Source organism: Hemibagrus wyckioides, linkage group LG04 (genome assembly GCF_019097595.1).
Source record: "Hemibagrus wyckioides isolate EC202008001 linkage group LG04, SWU_Hwy_1.0, whole genome shotgun sequence".
NCBI classification, from domain to species: Eukaryota; Metazoa; Chordata; class Actinopteri; order Siluriformes; family Bagridae; genus Hemibagrus; species Hemibagrus wyckioides.
Window position 1 is genome coordinate 27,743,188 of NC_080713.1, and position 19,141 is coordinate 27,762,328.

The window sequence follows — 19,141 nt, forward strand, 5'->3', positions numbered from 1 at the left end:
ACCCTCTGTAACTAATCCACTGTGAGTGAATTAAACGCTGAACTGTTGAGACTCCTAAAGCTGCCAAGTCTACATTCCCAGTCACAAACAGCTCACACTTTTCTTTACAAATGACATAACTCATTTTGTTAATGTGTGCCATTAAGCATGGCCAGAAACTTAATACACTAATGGCTCTGGGCTCATGGGATCCACTAGCAGTTCCACTTAACACCATCCTCAGAAATGTGGCATGTAAGCTCTTCTTTTCTCATACAATATGTGTGACCCATGCAGTAAATTTGATTTTGATTGGTCAGAGTAGAATCAACCTCTGACTGGGGACTGCCCATACAGCCATTCGCAAGTTTAGTAGCTCTAGTAGCTAGAGAAAATCTTAAGAACAGAGAAATGTACACTTTGCTGCTTCTAGGTAATGTAGAAGCTGAAGGTTGCTTTCATAAGAAAGAAAAAAGCTGTTGTAATGTGTCATATAAATCTGGCAAATTTCTGTGGTATAAGAGGAATAAATCATTCTATTATAGGAAATTTAGCATTAGCGCCACTTCATCACACCATCATGTCTCTTAATATATTTCAATAAAAGTTTGCCCCTAAATGCGACATTTCTGGAAAAGGCCAGTTTCGAAATTATCGCTTGCTCCAATATATAATTAATGAACCTTCCCTAGGAAACAATAACAGCACCGTGATTCTCCCTCTAATCTCTAACAAGCTTGGAGAGAACTATCAATTAACTTGAACCCTCCTCCATGCACAGAATTTTAAATGTCATTTTTCTTCATACACCTTGCTTTTTGCATCTACTCAGACCACAGAGTTTCAGTAAGGAGAGTGAGAAGGTCATTGCAAAACACTGATTTTGTGTCCAGCTACCATTTCCAAGGGTTGGTTGGGATTACAGCCAATCAGACAGAAGTGCCAAGCTGGAAGGAGCTAATGAAAGCCCACCTGTTGAACTGTCCTCCTGTGTCCTGTCCATCGTCATCTGTGTCCACGCTCTGACATTTCAGTCTTGATTTGGAGTGTCTCTGTGGAAACACACACAAATATCTTTCAAAATCATCACAGATCATCTGTGCTGGTGGTGACAGTGCTCCTCTTTGTGTGTGTGTGTGTGTGTGTGTGTGTATCACCCTTTCATCAAACCAATCATGTCCTCTATAAGTTTGGGTTACAGCATGGAAAAACACTAACCTGTGCAATCTATTTGTCATGTTCCATAGTGCCTGGGCTTGTACTTTAATGGTGTGTGTGTGTGTGTGTGTGTGTTTTATTCTGTTTACTCTGGCTCACAGCATGTGTCTGATTAACATGAATCAATGTCCTTCACACATGTTGAGAGTAATAAGAGGATGAAAGGAATGACAAAGGACATCTCAGAGAGTACCACACACACACACACACACACACACACACACACACACACATAATGGGCTTAATTTTTTCACGTATTACTAATTTAAATTCTTCCTCCTTTTATAGTATAGTACACCATTATTTTGGTCCTAATATTAAATATATATAGACTTATGTGTCTTAATTTATAGACTTTTGTTTTGTTTTGCTTTCTTTATTAATATAAAACTACAGTGTTTAACAAAAAGTTAACTGTAATATATGTAACTGAAATAACTTCCTCATTTTAACTGTGGGAAAAATCACAGTAAATCATTGAGAATTATACAGCTTGAACTTGTACAATCGAGGCGAGTCTTTTTAACCAAGTTAAACTCTGGAGCTCTTGTGATGTACCAAAGAAGCGAATTGTTTAACAACTATTTCTTGTGTAAACGCTATTTAATAAATTCATTTCTATCCAGCAACATAAATGAGGCAGAGAGGAAGAGACAGTGTCATAATGGTCAAAAAATCTAATAAAAACAGGCTATGCTGTTCAAGAAAACCTTTTACTAGAACTGGCGGTGAAAGGTGGTGTAATTAAAGTGAAAAATTTACACTGTTCCTGTGTGGAAACATCCGCTAAGCACTGTTCCTTTGATTTAGAGAATGCAGCTCGGTGTTCCCAGAAACTATGCAAGAATATTTTCTCCCTAATAGAACGAATTAACTGAATATTTTATTACCTTGTTTTTATATCAAGCCGGTCTTGATTAATCCTTATAATTAAATGAGAACTATTGTGTGGCAGTGAGGGTGTGGTCAAGCGTCAGCTTTGGGTAGACAGATAGAGGGTTGAAGCAGCTTGGAACGTGTGATGATTCTTATCTATGTCTGATTACTTCCAGTCTACAAATGTGTGTTTCTTTGTGCTGTCAGTGGCTGCTATAACCAGAGAGACATGGTGAGTTCAAATCGTGTCAGATTGTAGCTACGAGTTGAACCTGACCATAAAGTCGTGGAAAACTTCTCGTTTTTCTTTAAACTCTATGGATGCAACATCTGTTGCCAACAGTACAGTAGGTTTGTTGGAATTGAATGTTTTGCCGTCTGAGAAGCTGATTATTATGTTATTATGAGTTTGTTTTATATGCACCAAGGCACCTATAGAAGAGAAATGACATGATTTGCAAAGGGCGTTTGTTGTTTCTTCATAAATTGATTAATAACGCTTTACTAAAAAAAAAAAAAAGAAAAAAAGAAAAACACATCAGGCGTGCAGTCTTTCTTTTAGAAATAGAAAAAAAATCTTGATGTATTTTTTGTAGTTAATTAAGAGAAGGTCCACCTTTTCTGGAATGAACCATGACATCATTATTAAGAATTTCCAACTCATAAATACGATACCAGGATGAATTGAATGCACAGAGAGAGTGGCCTGGCTAATATAATTAGAATTAATTATAATATTTTAAAAGAAAAAAAAAACTAGATAATATAAGATATCTATAAAAAATACTGCAGTGCCATTTTCAGGCTGTTATTCAGGGTACTTTCAGTGCTAATTGGGAGTGAATATGCATGCACTGGGAGGCCTGAGCGCTCTGATCAGCATGACTGGCACTTCATTAGCAGCTGTTCCACACTTATCAATAGTGATTACTCTCTGAATCCCTCAGCTGCTCTCTCAGCCCTCAGTCGAGATCCTGGTGATGGGCAACAAACGTGAGAGAAATAGAGAGATTTCTCTGCTTACATTTCTTAATAAATGTATGAAAATATGTGACACCTTCATCAAAATTAGCAATAAAATATCCTGAATTCTTGAATATTGAAAAAAAAAGTCTGAGGAATGACAAGTGCTGTTCACAAGCAGCACAGTACAACACACACACACACACACACACTATGCCCAGTAATAACAATGAACAATTTTTGCTTGTTATCATTTACCTATACTTTTTTATTTATTCCATATTTTTTTGAATATTCACAGATCTTTCTTTGTATTAATTTATCATTATATATATATATATATATATATATATATATATATATATATATATATATATATATATATATATAATGTCAGTACCTTGGACTGAGTTGAATTGAACTGAATTAAATGATTTTTGTATTTAATGCAAATAAATTGAGAGTGTATAAGTAAGAAAGCATGTGTGAGAGAATTAGTTCGCAATTATTTACACAGAAAAGAGTAAATACAACAGGTTAAAGAAGACAAGCATAGAAGTGAAGCCTAACAATGAGCTGAATGAAAATCAGATAGACTTTAATAACTGTGTCTATTAGTTCAGTGCCTGTTATCTTCTCACCTTCTGCTTGAGGTTGCTTATAAAGGATCGGCTCTGAGACTTCTTCATGCCTTCTTTGGAATTCTGACAAACAGAGACATTGATATTTACACGCTGCCATTGTTGATGTGCACTAGACTGCACAAAGACAATAGTTCTGTAAAAAATCTAACACAGTGTGAGAGAGAGATCGCAGTATATCCACATCGCAGTGTGAAGGAGACACTGGGTGATACCAAGCAGTGCGGGGAGAGAGATAGAGAAAATAACAGGGAGATTAACAGGGAGAGGGGTATCACACAGTGGTAAAGAGATACCAGAGGGAGAGAGGGACAAAGAAATACTACACCAGAGAAAGATAAAATAATATTGCACTAGAGATTAAAAGAGAGTGAGACTGGAATAGAGATGCCACACCTGAGAGAGAGAGAGACCACATCAGAGAGAGAAAAAGTAAAACTATACAAGAGAATAAGAGAGGGAGTCCAATAGAGATAGAGAGGGAGGACTGGGAGATACTACAGCAGTAATTGGAAAGGGAGAGAGACCACACCAGATAGATGGGGGGACTGAGAGATACCACAGCAGTGAGGGGAGAGGGAGAGAGACCACACCAGATAGATGGGGGGACTGAGAGATACCACAGCAGTGAGGGGAGAGGGAGAGAGACCACACCAGATAGAGGAGGGGGGGACTGGGAGATACCACAACAGTGAGGGGAGAGAGAGAGAGAGAGAGAGAGAGAGAGAGAGAGAGAGAGAGAGATTAACAGAAAGATAAGAATACATTCACACAGTGGATAAGAGATACCAGAGGGAGAGAGGGTCAACGAGACACCACACCAGTGGGAGATAAATTATTATTGAATTAGACAAGACTGAGAGAGACTGAGAGGGATACCACACAAGAGAGAGAGATAACACATCAGGGTGTGAGACAAAGTAATACCATATTAGAGAAAGTGAGAGAGATAGCACACTTTAGTGAGAAACTGTGATATTGTCGCAGAGACAGAGATAAATAGAGGTACCACACCAGAGAGAGATAGAACACTAGGTACTTTATCAAAAAAGGGAGAGAGATACCACATCAGAGAGAAAAGAAGCTTGCAAGAGAGATACCACACCTATATTAGAGTAAGACAGACACAGCAGTGAAGGGGTGAAAGATACAATGTCAGAGCAAGAGAGAGAGAGAGAAATGTGACAGTAGAAAGAGAGAGAGAGAGAGAGATCCTATCCCATATAGAAAATACGCTAGAGAGATACCACAGCAGGGGAGGTACATATCACAGAGAGATACAACACAAAGCCAAACAGAGAGACAGCAGGAAATGCACATCACAGAGAAAGAATGCACCTGAAGACAAAACACACACAAGTAACTGGACACATTCAAGAACAACGTATATTTCCTGTAATAAATAAGATGCAGTTCCCCTTGTGCTTTAGCTCACACAGCTATCAGGAGGATACTCCATGTTGAGAAAAGCAGAAAGAGAATCTGATGTCACAGTAAAAATGGATGTTCTGGGAATACCGGCTTTAAGAGTAAAAAAGAAAGAGCAGACAGCAGTGTGGGTTTTTTTCTGCACTGCAGTGTTTTTGACGTGTGACACTTTTCAGGAACCTGCTGTGAATTTCAGATCATCATCTCTCAGAGTAACCATGTAGCAGGAGTCCTGCTGATGGCATGTGCGAGTCTTTGTTTTCCCTCACGTTTTTTTCCACACTGCACATTTATCAGCGAACATGACCGTGACTCAAAGCAACACTCGCATTCTCACAAGAGAAGAAGTAAAAAATGAAACATCCATATCAGCTCGAATCCACATGGAGAAATCAAGTCTAATCTACTCTCACCATGCCGTGTACTTACGATGCGTGTGACGTTTATATGATGTTGTGTACCAGTGGAAGGGTGAGGTCTACCTTGCTCAGGTTCTTGTGCAGCCCTTCGTGTGTAGCTCGGAGCAGAGCTCGGATAGAGAAGCTGTCTGTGTCCTCCTTGTCTACAATCTGAGACTCCTTTAACAATGAGTCGAGCTTCTTCCTGATTTGGGACTCGACTATGTGCTGCGTAGGTCCATTAGACTGCGTAGAGAAAAACAGAAAGTAAAAAACAGTAGCATTTTTAGTTAAACAATCAATACGTGGATTAAGGCACCTTTTTGGATTAAGGCACCTTTTTGAGTGTTTATCTAAGACATTTTTTTTAATCTCTAACTGCTTTATCCTCGTTCAGAATCTAAGAGCTTGCTAATACTCAGCATTTTAGCAGAAGTTAGCTGACACTGTTTTGACAATCCAAACAAATACAGCCCATTTAAAACCACACCCACATAATACATGTACACAATCTGCCAAGGGGTAGCTTCAATGTGTTCTTCATCCTGTTACCGAGTTTGGGGTACTGCAGCGATCGGAGTCTTATATCTCACATGAAATGTGAGAAGAATATTACAAAAAGGCCTGATCAATTGTGATGTATTTATGTGAACAAACAAGCAGAATTGGCACCAGAGAGTAAGACAAAGGGATCAAAAAGAGAGTGATGTGTTGTTGCAGAAAGAGAAAGTGGCAGAGAGATATAAGTTGAGATAGAGAAAGAAGGATAGATAGTGCACCATAAGAAAAAAGAGAGAGAGAGAGAGAGAGAGAGAGAGAGCAAATAGATAAAGAGATAGAAACCACATCAGACAAAGAGACATCACAAGAGATATCACACCAGAAACAGACAGAGAAAGAGCTACTACAACCAAGAGAGTGAGGCAAAAGGATACCACACCAGAGAGGGACAGAGATACCATACCAGAAAGAGAGAGACAGAGAGAAACCACAAAATATAAAGAGTAAAGAGCCAGAGGAATGCCAAAGAAAGAGAGAGCAATACAACACCAGTGAGTGAGAGAAAAAGAGATACTCCAGTGTGTGAAACAAATAGATGTAACAGCAGAAAGACAGAGAGAAATACAAAGAGCAAATAAAGGATAGAGAGAGAGAGAGAGAGAGAGAGAGAGAGAGAAAGTTAAAGTAAGAAAGCAGATTAGAGAGCCCGGGTGCATTTTGGCATTTGAACCTAACTTCTACACCTATTTCCTTCTTTTCAATAAACTCTGTGAGCTGCAGTTGGCTCCAATTTTCTGATGATAATTCTCCTCAGTGGAGATGTATAAAGCAATATTATAAAACTCCAGGGTATTCCATTGGGCTTTTTATCTGTTTATAGCTTTGATACCGACCTAATCTTCTGACGTCCCACTTGACGCCACCTCCTGCCGTGTTAATATTACGCCTCACAGATTGGAGCTGAATTCTCACCTCAGGAGATAATTGAAACAATGCTGCTGTTACTGTGTGATTAATTCTGGTAGGCATCCCAAAGGTACAGAGCAGAATGTGTTTAATGTGTTTTATGAAATAAAAGCATATAAGCTAATAAGCAGTGAAAACAATGGGTCTGATCAATAATGGCACTAAAGAGAGCATTTTCATACTCATTCCAACAGCAGTGGATTTAGACGAGGCCTAATAAAACGAGGCTTCCCTGAAATGACTACTTAAGTGTATCATTCAATGTTAATAAGCCATGGCAAAAAAAACACAGGTATGTAGTTACATGGGAAAAGAAACATTAAATCGCACTTAGCACAAAATGGAGAAAGATCAACCCTGCTAAGATCATATACAGGTTAGGAATGGCTGTATTTCTTAAACTAGACCCATAGCTAAGGATGAAGTTTTGGGTTTTAACCCCTAAAATATGTTATGACCGTTCCAAATGCTTATTAATATACCCCACGTGAATAAATAACACTGTTGTGTAATGATTGTGCTATAAGTGTTCATAAAAGATCTATAAAGCCTTTATTACAATACCTCAATGTTTGACAAATCCAGAAAACAGCTTTCTTTAATCACATTGTATAGGATAAGAGCTCAAGGATATCAAAGTGACAACCGATAAAATACTGGATTACAGAACATTTATTTATTTATTGATTTTTACATAAATAAATAGATAAATAAATAAATAGCATATTAAATATTACTAGCATTTTATTTTTTGCAGTGGGCCTGTTAGAAGGTATTATGAGGTATATTATACGGTACATTAATACGAAAGACCAGCTGTTGGCAAACTGTGCCTTAAAAAATTAAATAGTTCCTACTGCAGTCTGGCATGCGGCCAACTTGCGGAAAAATGTCTCATATGGTGATTTTATTACCATAAATATTTCCTCTCGCCTATGAATTCCTTAGACAAATTGGTAATGTTGGCCATTTTTATATATGAATGAATTAAAATTAATTCTCATTCAGGACTGAATAATTAAATACAGGAACAAAATAAACATAGGAGCATAACTGTCAAAAATGATCTTATTATTCTACACGACTGTTAAAATTTACAGTCACTATTGATCTGGAGCAGGAAAGCTGAGATGATTGACTGTATGCTCAGTGGCAATGAGATGGCAGGATGGATTAGACGGATGGGACACACTTAGAGATTCTGTCCTGATCGATGATGTCTAAAGACTGTGGATTCTTTAGAGAGATCTGCCCTCAGGGTGCCAAATTCAAGACTAGTTTCCCAAGACTGGGGAACAAGAAGAAAGGGAAAGGAGAGGACAGAGAATAGCAAAAACAAAACAAAAACTTTTAACTCTTTTTACCAGTTCACTGGCATTCAGCGGAATGGAAACGGATTTATGGGAAATTTACTATCAGTATAAACAAATGAATGATTTTCTAGCAACAAATCTGATATAAAATGAATCGGGACTCTGTTGGTTTTCAGTGTGAGACGTGCGATTTTCCCTCTGTTGGATAACCTTACACAGAATTTTAAGCTGGTTATGAACAAGCACTTGGGGCGTCTCAGAGAGCAGAAATGGGTTTGATATCAGTATTTACTTGGAAGATAGAAACATTTGTGTGGAGAAAAAACATTTAAATTACTTTTTTGTTGTTGTTTCCTTACTTGGCATACGTGTTCATACTTGCTAGGTAAGCCCAATTTAAGGCAGTGAGAATAAAGCAGTGCACTTCACCGGTATCAAACATGATATGAAGTCTGCATGTATTTTTACACCCAGATTTTAGTAAATAAGGTCCTGAGTATAGTCTGTGTCTGTATGTGTATTTGACTTACTGTGTTGTTCTTCAGTTTGAAATCATCCTCGATCTCATCTGCACTATCATCGTCTGAAACCTCCCCCTCCTCGGCATCTGCAGACAGATACGGGGGCAGACGCTTCCCCTGGAGACAGACAGAGAGCAAGAGAGAGGCATTCCAGTGCAGCTTTGACAGTAACGCAATTCCAAATCATTCCGAATCGAATGAAACTGCTCTAAATGACATTATAAACACAGAGGGTGGTTCTGTAGTGCTGTGACAACGAGACTTATTATGTCTGTAACCTAAACTGTAATTAGACCTGTAGATTAGATAATCAACCGACCAAAACCGAAAGAATGAGGCAAAGAATGAATGTCAAATATTAAAAAATGTCCATTAGAAATGGTAATTAATCTAGCTAACGATCTTGTTTGAAAATGCTTGAGACACTCATTAACACTGGGTTTCAGTAAACAGATCTGGCGGGACGTGTGTCTGCTCCCCGTTCACAGGAGACGCCACTCATTTTTCACCTGTTGATCATCAGACTCTCCCCAGACACTTCATGCTGATTTCACACAGTCGTCGAGAAGAGCAAATTAACTTCACCTAGAGCATAGAGCACATCCCTAATGATAAACTGTCTCTTTCATAGTCTCAGTAGAGAGGTTGGAGTCGGAGAAGAGACTCTGCATTTTAATAGGGTTTAAAGATCACTAAAGGACAATTCGATTTGCACTGAACACTCATTATTTTTTTTCACTGCTCTCATTCCTGCTTTCTCTAACTGTCTATTTTACATATTGTGCTGAAGTTAAGGATGAGGGAGAGGAGGCGATTTCACCCCTTATAGGCTCATTTGTTAGGGCATGGCCTCATTCACGGTGTGACATCCTTCATTTGTGTGTGTGTGTGTGTAAGAGTGAGTGAGATGTCTTTCTTTGCGTATGTGAAAGAAAGTGATATGGGGAGGCTCGGGATTCAGGTTTCACGCTGGCAGATCAGGCATCATCTTACACTGCACCAAATAAAAAGATTCTGCACCAGCTTTGTTGAATGCTGGATTCGGATTGGTCAGACAATGTTGATTAGTTTTCTATAAAAAGCAGCTCTGACAATCATGCAGCTTCACATCACAGGTTTATGTAAATGCAATCCAATAATATTACTTTGCTTCTTTAAATAAAAAAAAGTCTGAGTCTGAGGTATATGACTGTAAAGTAGTTTAAGATGTTAAAATCACTTATAGTTTTGTCTACTGCTTTCCCACAACACTGTATTTTAGCATGTTATAAGTTATTCACTCCTACTGACTAATTTTCCATTTCTGATTTGCAGAGCTGCTGGAGGTCTCTGTGGGACAATGTGGAAAATATTTTACTGTGTCAGAGCAGGCCAAGATTATATATAAGCAACGCACACGCACCCGGCCATCCATGTGATGTAAAAGAAAACATGATTCATCAGACCAGGCCACCTTCTTCCACTGCTCCATGGTCCAGTTTTGATGCTCACATGCTCATTGTTGGCACTTTAGGTCAGCATGACTGGTCTGATACACAACAAACTGTGATTCACTGTGTATTCTGACACCTTTCTATCAGAACCAGCATTACCTTCTTCAGCAATTTGAACAACAGTAGCTTGTTTGTTGGATCGGATCACACGGGACAGCCTTCCCCATGCATCAATGAGCCTTGGCCGCCCATGACCCTGTCGCTGGTTCACCACTGTTCCTTCCTTGGACCACTTTTGATAGATACTGACCACTGCAGACAACCCACAAGAGCTGCAGTTTTGGAGATCCAGATGTCCAGCCATCACAGTTTGGTCCTTCATGAAACTCACTCAAATCCTTACGCTTGCCCATTTTTCCTGCTTTATTTTAATTAATTAATTAATTGAATTGGATTTGGATAGGGTTTAAGCTAAGGGTTGTTGCTTTAAATAGTGTAAGATTTTTGTTCCTATTACTAGGCAATATTTTACAGCAAGAGGAAAAGATCCGTGCTCCTAAACAATGCACTAGTTATTTAGTGGGAACATTTTGAACAGGAAACTCCTACAAGAAAAAAGGAAAAAACAGGAGAGCTGCACTGTCAAAATCCTGACATGCTACAGCTAAACTGTAGATCTCAGCACTTCTGCGTTGTTTAAATAAAGCACTGAGCCACTAGAGAGCTCCCGTATGCCTGTGCCTAAAAACAGCCACAGCTAGGATAAAATCAGCGGAACAGACGCCTTCACATTGACTTTTTCTTTCATAAAATGGTGACAAGAACAATATGAAAAAATCGACTTAATCAATTATTAATAATCACCATAAACAATTTTTAGGCCACCAAACGTGCTTTGCTAACAGTAAGCTCTGGTTACTTAGCAACAGACAGTAACAGGCGAAGATTAGGATATTCTATAGAGATGAAACCTGGCACGTTAATATAGAAATACATTTCTGTGATGCTCTCTGAGTTGTGCGTATATTGAGTATTTCACAGAGGCTTCAGACAAAATTATATGAAGAAAAAACCAACAAGAGATGCACTACAGTAAGGAAGGAGGAAAGAGCCATAAGGAAGTGTCTGTGTGTATATTTTATCACACCTTAATTAAGATCTTGCCCTTCAGACTGTTGGGACTGGGCAGCTGTTTGGAGTCCTTGGTCAAAATGTCTCCCAAGTCGAGCTTCTCCTTAAAGATCTCCTTAAGGTGCTGAGCGATCTTCTTTTGCTGCTGGACACTACAGTGGTTCTCAATAGACAGGATGACTGGGTATCTGAGAAAGAAAGTGAGAGAGAGAGAGAAAGAGAGAGAGTGAGAGACAGATTGTTTATCCATGATTACATAAGTGCAGCAGCCGATTGCTTTGTGGGTCTACCTCTATTTAAACCTTTATCCTCATTTCTGTATTAGTGACACTGACCTTTATCACAATACTCCCCTCTTCCTTTTTTTCCACACTCTGATGTCCGAAAATAATATAACAAACATTACCACCCTGAAAAACTCGATACGTTCAAACATACAGACCCAGAAAGAGCAATTTCACCACATTACAATCTGGAAGTGCATTTTAAAAAAACACATGTTTTGTATCATGTGTACGAATCTATCAGAAACACCCAGGAGGGAAAAACAAGTGAAAATTTCATTTAAAATAAAAGCGATGCTTTGTTTTCTATTTAAAGCAAATTAAATGTGGTCATGAGCGAAGCAGGAACTTAATGTCAAGCCTGTCAGAGAGCCAGAAAAACCCCAGAGGGCTTAGAGCTCTCAGTGTGAGACATTTTCAACACACTGGGGAGAGGGGAAGCTACAGCAAGAGGTGAGGGTCATGCGCAAGTGTGTGTGTGTGTGTGTTTTTCTGTGTGTGTGTGTGTGTGTTTTTCTGTGTGTGTGTGTGTGTGTGCTGTTTCTTCATGTGGGAACTAACACTCTCATCTATAACTTGCACAGCAAGGCCCATATTCAAAGGTCATTATTAAATTCATAAATATGACACAGTTAATCGGATCACCTCTTTAAACAGATTTTTGAGCAAACCGGGTCAGCTTATCATTCCATCTGTGGGCACATTTTCTTTACAGGAGAGCGATAGATAGATAGATAGATAGATAGATAGATAGATAGATAGATAGATAGATAGATAGATAGATAGATAGATAGATAGATAGATAGACAGACAGACAGACAGACAGACATATAGATAGATAGACATATAGATAGATAGATAAATAGATAGATAGATAGATAGATAGATAGATAGATAGATAGATAGATAGATAGATAGATAGATAGATAGATAGATAAATAGATAGATAGATAGATAGATAGATAGATAGATAGATAGATAGATAGATAGATAGATAGATAGATAGATAGATAGATAGATAGATAGATTAATGTAAAATATAAGAAATAAAGAAAACTTCTGTTAGATTTATTTATGTTAGATATCTTATTGTTCAAATATTAGTCTTTTCTTTATTTGTCAGCTTTAAACTGGAAGAATCTTCTCATGATCTACAGATTACTACACTACAGAAGTCAATTCTGTAAATTCATATGGCAAAGACATGCGGAAGCCAAATATTCTAAATATAGCAGTTAATATCTTACACTTTAGATGTTTTTTTTTTTTTGTTTGTTTTTTTTAAATATTAAAACCACTGCAAACACATCACTGGGAATAATATTCACAATCGTAATGGGAACCATTTTCAACCATGAAAGGGGATGATGATGGACATCCTCACATGTCTAATTACATGCATTTTTATAAAACAGCATGGAAAAAGGCCAAAAGAAGGATGATGATTATCTTAGTATGTGTCATGAGGGGATGATGTATGGAATCTGCATGTGTTAAAGGCCTCATTCTTTATGTAAAGTCATTAGCAATAGCAGCTGGTTGTCTGATGATAAACTATCATTATGAACCAGACAAGTAAGCATTCTGGCAGCTGACAGAGAGCTGGCAAGCAAGCAACACTCTACTGCACTATGTCTCATCAATTATTACTGCTTTCGCTTTCACAGAATTATCCACAACAAGGTTTTCCAGCTAATTCCCTTCGCCACCTCTGTGTCTCTCTCCACATCTCATCACTGTGGCAGTACTGAAGATTTTAACCTTCTAAAAAATGTATACATCTCAATTCTGATTGGTCGGAAGGTGTTGATTTGTTTTCTGTGAGAATAGCTCTGACAGTTGAGATCTGACAGTTGGTTTTTTTGTACGTACTCGTTGTTGATGAAGGCATATTTGTTGATGGTCTCGATGACAGATTTAAAGGTGATTTTGGAGGTGAGGGTGTAGCCGTGCTGTACCATGGGTTCACCGTCTGGACCATCCCAACAATCCACTGCTCAGACACACACACACACACACAGCAGTTTAACATTGTCAAAAAGCACACATCTGAGTATAAATGAATTACACATTGGTAATTGTTGCTGGCTGTGTTGGTGGATGGATGGATGGATAGATGGATGGATGGATGGATGGGTGGGTGGATGGATGGGTGGGTGGGTGAGTGGATGGATGGATGAGTTAGGGGCTGTGTGGGTGAATGAGTTTGATGGATGCATGGATGGATGCATGTATGGATGGATGGATGAGTTGGGGGCTGTGTGGGTGAATGAGCTTGATGGATGGACGGATGGATGGATGAGTTGGGGGCTGTGTGGGTAAATGAGTTTGATGGATGGATGGATGGATGGATGGATAGGTTGGTGACTGTGTGGATGAAGGAGTTTGGGGCTGTGTGGATGGATGGACGGATGGATGGATGAGTTGGGGGCTGTGTGGGTGAATGAGTTTGATGGATGGATGGATGGATGGATGGATGGGCGGACGGATGGATGGATGGATGAGTTGGGGGCTGTGTGGGTGAATGAGTTTGATGGATGGATGAATGAGTTGGGGGCTGTGTGAGTGAATGAGTTTGATAGATGCATGGATGGATGGATGAGTTGGGGGCTGTGTGGGTGAATGAGTTTGATGGATGGATGGATGAGTTGGGGGCTGTGTGGGTGAATGAGTTTGATGGATGGATGGATGAGTTGGGGGCTGTGTGGGTGAATGAGCTTGATGGATGGATGGATGAGTTGGGGGCTGTGTGGGTGAATGAGTTTGATGGATGGATGGATGAGTTGGGGGCTATGTGGGTGAATGAGCTTGATGGATGGATGGATGAGTTGGGGGCTGTGTGGGTGAATGAGCTTGATGGATGGATGAGTTGGGGGCTGTGTGGGTGAATGAGCTTGATGGATGGACGGATGGATGGATGAGTTGGGGGCTGTGTGGGTGAATGAGTTTGATGGATGGATGGATGGATAGGTTGGTGACTGTGTGGATGAAGGAGTTTGGGGTTGTGTGGATGGATGGATGGATGAGTTGGGGGCTGTGTAGATGGATGGATGGATGGATGGATGGATGGAGACCTTATTTACCAGAAGAATTACCTAGAATCCTAAGAGGCATTAATGAGCTCACCTTCCACGCAGCGGCAGCCGGCCTGCAGGACCCAGGCGTACATGTCTGTTTTGGAGTGTGAGAGGAGCTGGTCTCCTGTCAGATAGGTATTATGAGAAGAAGCGATGAAGTAATTACACAGCGACTGGTCCATGTCCTGATTAACTTCATTATGCTGAGGGTTAAAGACGTCACACGCTGGACTGCGCATGAAATTCGTGAAACCTGTATGAGAACAGAAGGGAAGAAAAGACAAGTTCAGAAAATTACGCGTTAGCTTGACTTTATTTTTACAGCTTCTAAAGGTCAGTTTTTAAAGTGTTACATAGATCACTTGTAAAGTAGATGATGAGTCATGTTCATTCATCTGTGTAGACAAGCAAGGCTAAAACCTTGTATTAAAAGCATCAGGTGCTTGTGTATGTGTGTGTGTGTGTGTGTGTGTGTGTTAGACAGCAGATGCACCATTGTGAATGAATTAGCCCACACAACAAGCACCTAATGTTCTCTGAACCTGGGAATCACAGCCACCGATCACACACTCTCTGTACTGGCACTGACTGAGAGTGACACAATTGCTCACACACACACACACACACACATCAGTGCATAAATGCACAGCTAAAGGTGCACTGGCATGGAAAAAACAAACATAAATAGAAAAAGATATTGTAGGATGCACACAGCAACACATACATATTTGCAGACATAAAAATAGAGGAAGATCTAAAAAGAAAGGAGAAGATTATTCTTTCCATTTCTGTGCATGGGACTGTGCCATGATTGCAGCACGGATTCCAGGTGCATCACTGAACTGACACACTGCAGCCACAGAGCATCAGTTCCAGCAGCTTTACTCACTTACTGTGTATTTCCTGCTCTCTCTCTCTCTCTCTCTCTCTCTCTCTCTCTCTCTCTTTCTCTCGCTTTCTTTGTTCCGACACAGTAAGGGGTCAACGGTCAGTCCCCCAGTGGAGAAAATCACTGAAAATAACAGTTTATCCATCTACATACTGTATGCAGACCAACAGAACAACCTGTTCCAGTCCTATTTCAGGATTAGCCTCTGGCTTGTTCAAATGTCACTGGCTTTCCCTTTCAATTTATAACTATTTCCACAACAGTAGCACTCTCTCTCTCTCTCTCTCTCTCTCTCTCTCTCTCTCTCTCTCGCTGAGCACTGGCTCGTTTCAACCTCCTTTCTTCAGTGTATATTAACAGAATTTAAAATATGTTCAATGATAAATTGCTTCATTTTTTATGTCATTACTAAAATACTTTAAATGATCCGTGAACAAGCAAGATATTAAAAAACACTGAACCTGTTTCACAATATGAGCTTGATGATCCCCATTTCATTTTATTTTTCATTTTTGTAAATAGAAGAAGAAGAAGAGGAAGAAGAAGAAGGAATCAATATAATCCAAATCAGTGATTGAAGATAACACTTATAGTCATCGATTCAGTGAAGTTTTGCCAAATGTTTACTGAACATTACCGGAAGATGTGTCCATTGTTGGTGCTTTGTAACAGTCAGATATAAAAAGTAAAGTCTATAGGATAATTCAATTCAATACAATTTCACTTGTATAGCGCATTTAACTATGGACATTGTCTCAAAACCGCTTTACAGAAAATATGAAATATAGTACAAGGAATTCAAGATTACTATTAGACAAAAAGTCCAAGATTAATATATTTTAATTTATTTGTATTTATCCGTAATGAGCAAGGCTGAGGCGACTGTAGCAAGGAAAAACTCCCTTAAATAATAAGAGGAAGAAACCCTGAGAGGAACCAGACTCAAAAGGGAAGCTCATCCTCATTTGGGAGTGTGATTATAAATGATTATAAACACAGGCGAGAGTGATTATAAAGAAGGTCCTTTCTACAGTCATATACAGTCAGTTGGAGTTGTGTAACCAGGAACAATTCATAAATTAGCTCAACATCTGAGTTCATAATTGATTCAACACCAACTCCTCCATGCCGAAGTCTTCACATGCTCAGCGATGGAGAGACCGAGGACAGAGAGCTTTTCTGTTGTCTTATTGACTTCATGAGAAATAAAAGTAGGGCTATGAAGGAAAGCTGCTATAACATAAGTGATAATAGGAATGAACCTGTGTCATGTTCATTCCATTACCTTAAACTTATCAATATCTTAAGCACACATTTGTAAGGAAAAATGATTTCAATTACAAATTGCAGCTTTTTGCTTTGGAAAAGAGGAATAGAACACTGTTATAGGACATATAATAAAGTTAAAGCATCACAACCCCTCTGGCATTGATTATTTTTACATCATATTAAACCTTCAACAATGAAATCCTCACATCAGTTAGGAACAAAGCATAAGATCAATAAAGTTACTAAAATACTAACAGTACTGACCTTCAATACCCAGGATGCCCTTCTGCTTGTTTTCTTCAGACACTTCAAACTTATCAATGATGTCCAGGCAGAACTCAGTTGTCACATTAGACATCTGGGGTTCGGGGACACAGAGAAAGAGTCAATACTCGGAGATACACAACATCATTATTTCCTCACTCTCTTTCTGTCACTGCTTTTAAACTGGAACAATCACATGCTGCAAATGCTCTTCTTTCTATTACTTTCCTTACTCTCACAGTGTAACACACACACACACACACACACAAATTTAAACCTATCCTTCCAACTAATAATAAACTCACATAATCAGACAGAAGCTAAGCTCCTTCATGTCTCTCTCTCTCTCTTTCTCTCTCTCTCTCTCTCTCAGATCTCCTTCTCTTCTGTTTCTGCCTTCCCTGAGCAGATAAGGGGATCAGGATCAGGGACAGTGAAGGAGTTTGAGTTTAAAACTCACAGTGGACTCTGTGTGTGTGTGGCTGCAGCTGGGTGACCAGTAAAAAAACCTCTGCGTGTGTGTGTGTGTGTGTGTTGGGAAAACCTCCAAAAATTCAGGGCTGGTGGAATTCAGAGAAGTCTCAGAAAGAGAAGAAACAGAGTCAAGAGAATCTTGCAAAAATCTATTAGATTAAGAAAGAAAGAAAGAAAGAAAGAAAGAAAGAAAGAAAGAAAGAAAGAAAGAAAGAAAGAAAGAAAGAAAGAAAGAAAGAAAGAATAATTGATTTTGTGGATGGATGGATGGATGGATAGATAGATAGATAGATAGATAGATAGATAGATTAATTGATTAATTGATTAATTGATTGACTGATAGATTGATGGATGGATGGATGGATGGATGGATGGATGGATGGATGGATGGAAGGATGGATGGCTATAAGAATAAATGCAATGGCATGATGGTGCTTGGATCGACTGATAAATTAAAATAGGGGTAATCAAATAGATGAGCTGCTATAACATACAGTAAGAGATTCCTGATAAGGAATGTTACCTCATACATGTAACTGTATAAATTATTATGTGTTCACCTATTAATAAACTCTCACCTAAAACAAGAATGAGGAGATATTGTGCACCTGAGTGAGTCACATCTGGACCTGGAGCCAGTTACATAATACACGGTTAACCTCTGACCTTTTGCTCCACTCGCAGGAAGTTCCCGAGCTCCTCGGCTGTCAGGTGATCTTTCTTCTCACTGAAGCACATGAGCAGCAGAAAGAGGTCTCGCCTTAAAGACATCATCTTGTAGAAGACGCTGAACTCCTCGAACGTTAGCGTTCCCTGCTGGTCATCTGTATCGGCTTCCTGTAACATCAGACATTAAACGGGAAGTAAAATAGATGTCTGAAGCGATGGTTAATTATCATTGATTTGTTGTGTATTTTCTTAATTAGTTTTTATTAAATTACTCCATATTGAGTCTTATATTGTGTTAAAGCTTATCTGCAACAGCATAAAAATATCTGATTCCTGTACAGACATTTTCTTACACGCTGAAACACTGAACGATGAACAGTTTTCTCAAATTCAGTTAATAAATGTTTCCTTAAAATTGTAGGTTTTGCCCTAAGCTTTTGCCTCAACCTTATAAAGCAGAACATCCCAATGAAATGCCAAATAAAATAGATTAGATTAGATTAGATTAGATTAGATTAGATTAGATTAGATTAGATTAGATTAGATTAGATTAGATTAGATTAGATTCGATTCAACTTTATTGTCATTGTGCAGAGTACATGTACAGAGCCAATGAAATGTTTATTTATTTATTTATTTATTTATTTATTTATTTATTTATTTAATTTAATTTAATTTAATTTAATTTTAAATATATTTAGTAGTTTGGAATTAAGCGACATATTTTCTCTGCATACATATAAATACATGTCATTTTAAATATCTAAATTAAATAAGAATATTTTAACTATTACTCTGTGTGTGATTCCAATCATTTGTTGTCACTAAAACAAATAAAAATATGAAT

The 19,141-nt window shown here is 38.6% G+C and overlaps 1 protein-coding gene across 5 annotated transcripts in view; it reads right to left on the minus strand.

The window, feature by feature from the left end:
- Nucleotides 1-19,141, minus strand: part of plch1 (phospholipase C, eta 1) — a 76,928-nt gene that overhangs the window by 12,471 nt on the left and 45,316 nt on the right. For 3 of the 5 annotated variants that reach the window (XM_058387890.1, XM_058387887.1, XM_058387888.1), the window contains 9 exons: nucleotides 18,292-18,462; nucleotides 17,152-17,245; nucleotides 14,779-14,982; nucleotides 13,525-13,645; nucleotides 11,385-11,556; nucleotides 8,814-8,921; nucleotides 5,588-5,749; nucleotides 3,678-3,740; nucleotides 952-1,031 (listed from right to left, as the gene is read on the minus strand). In XM_058387890.1, the coding sequence (XP_058243873.1) occupies nucleotides 952-1,031; nucleotides 3,678-3,740; nucleotides 5,588-5,749; nucleotides 8,814-8,921; nucleotides 11,385-11,556; nucleotides 13,525-13,645; nucleotides 14,779-14,982; nucleotides 17,152-17,245; nucleotides 18,292-18,462 (1,175 nt within the window). Of the gene's footprint in view, nucleotides 1-951; nucleotides 1,032-3,677; nucleotides 3,741-5,587; nucleotides 5,750-8,813; nucleotides 8,922-11,384; nucleotides 11,557-13,524; nucleotides 13,646-14,778; nucleotides 14,983-17,151; nucleotides 17,246-17,456; nucleotides 17,672-18,291; nucleotides 18,463-19,141 lie in introns of those variants that run through there. The other 2 variants (XM_058387892.1, XM_058387891.1) reach the window with 2 other exon arrangements.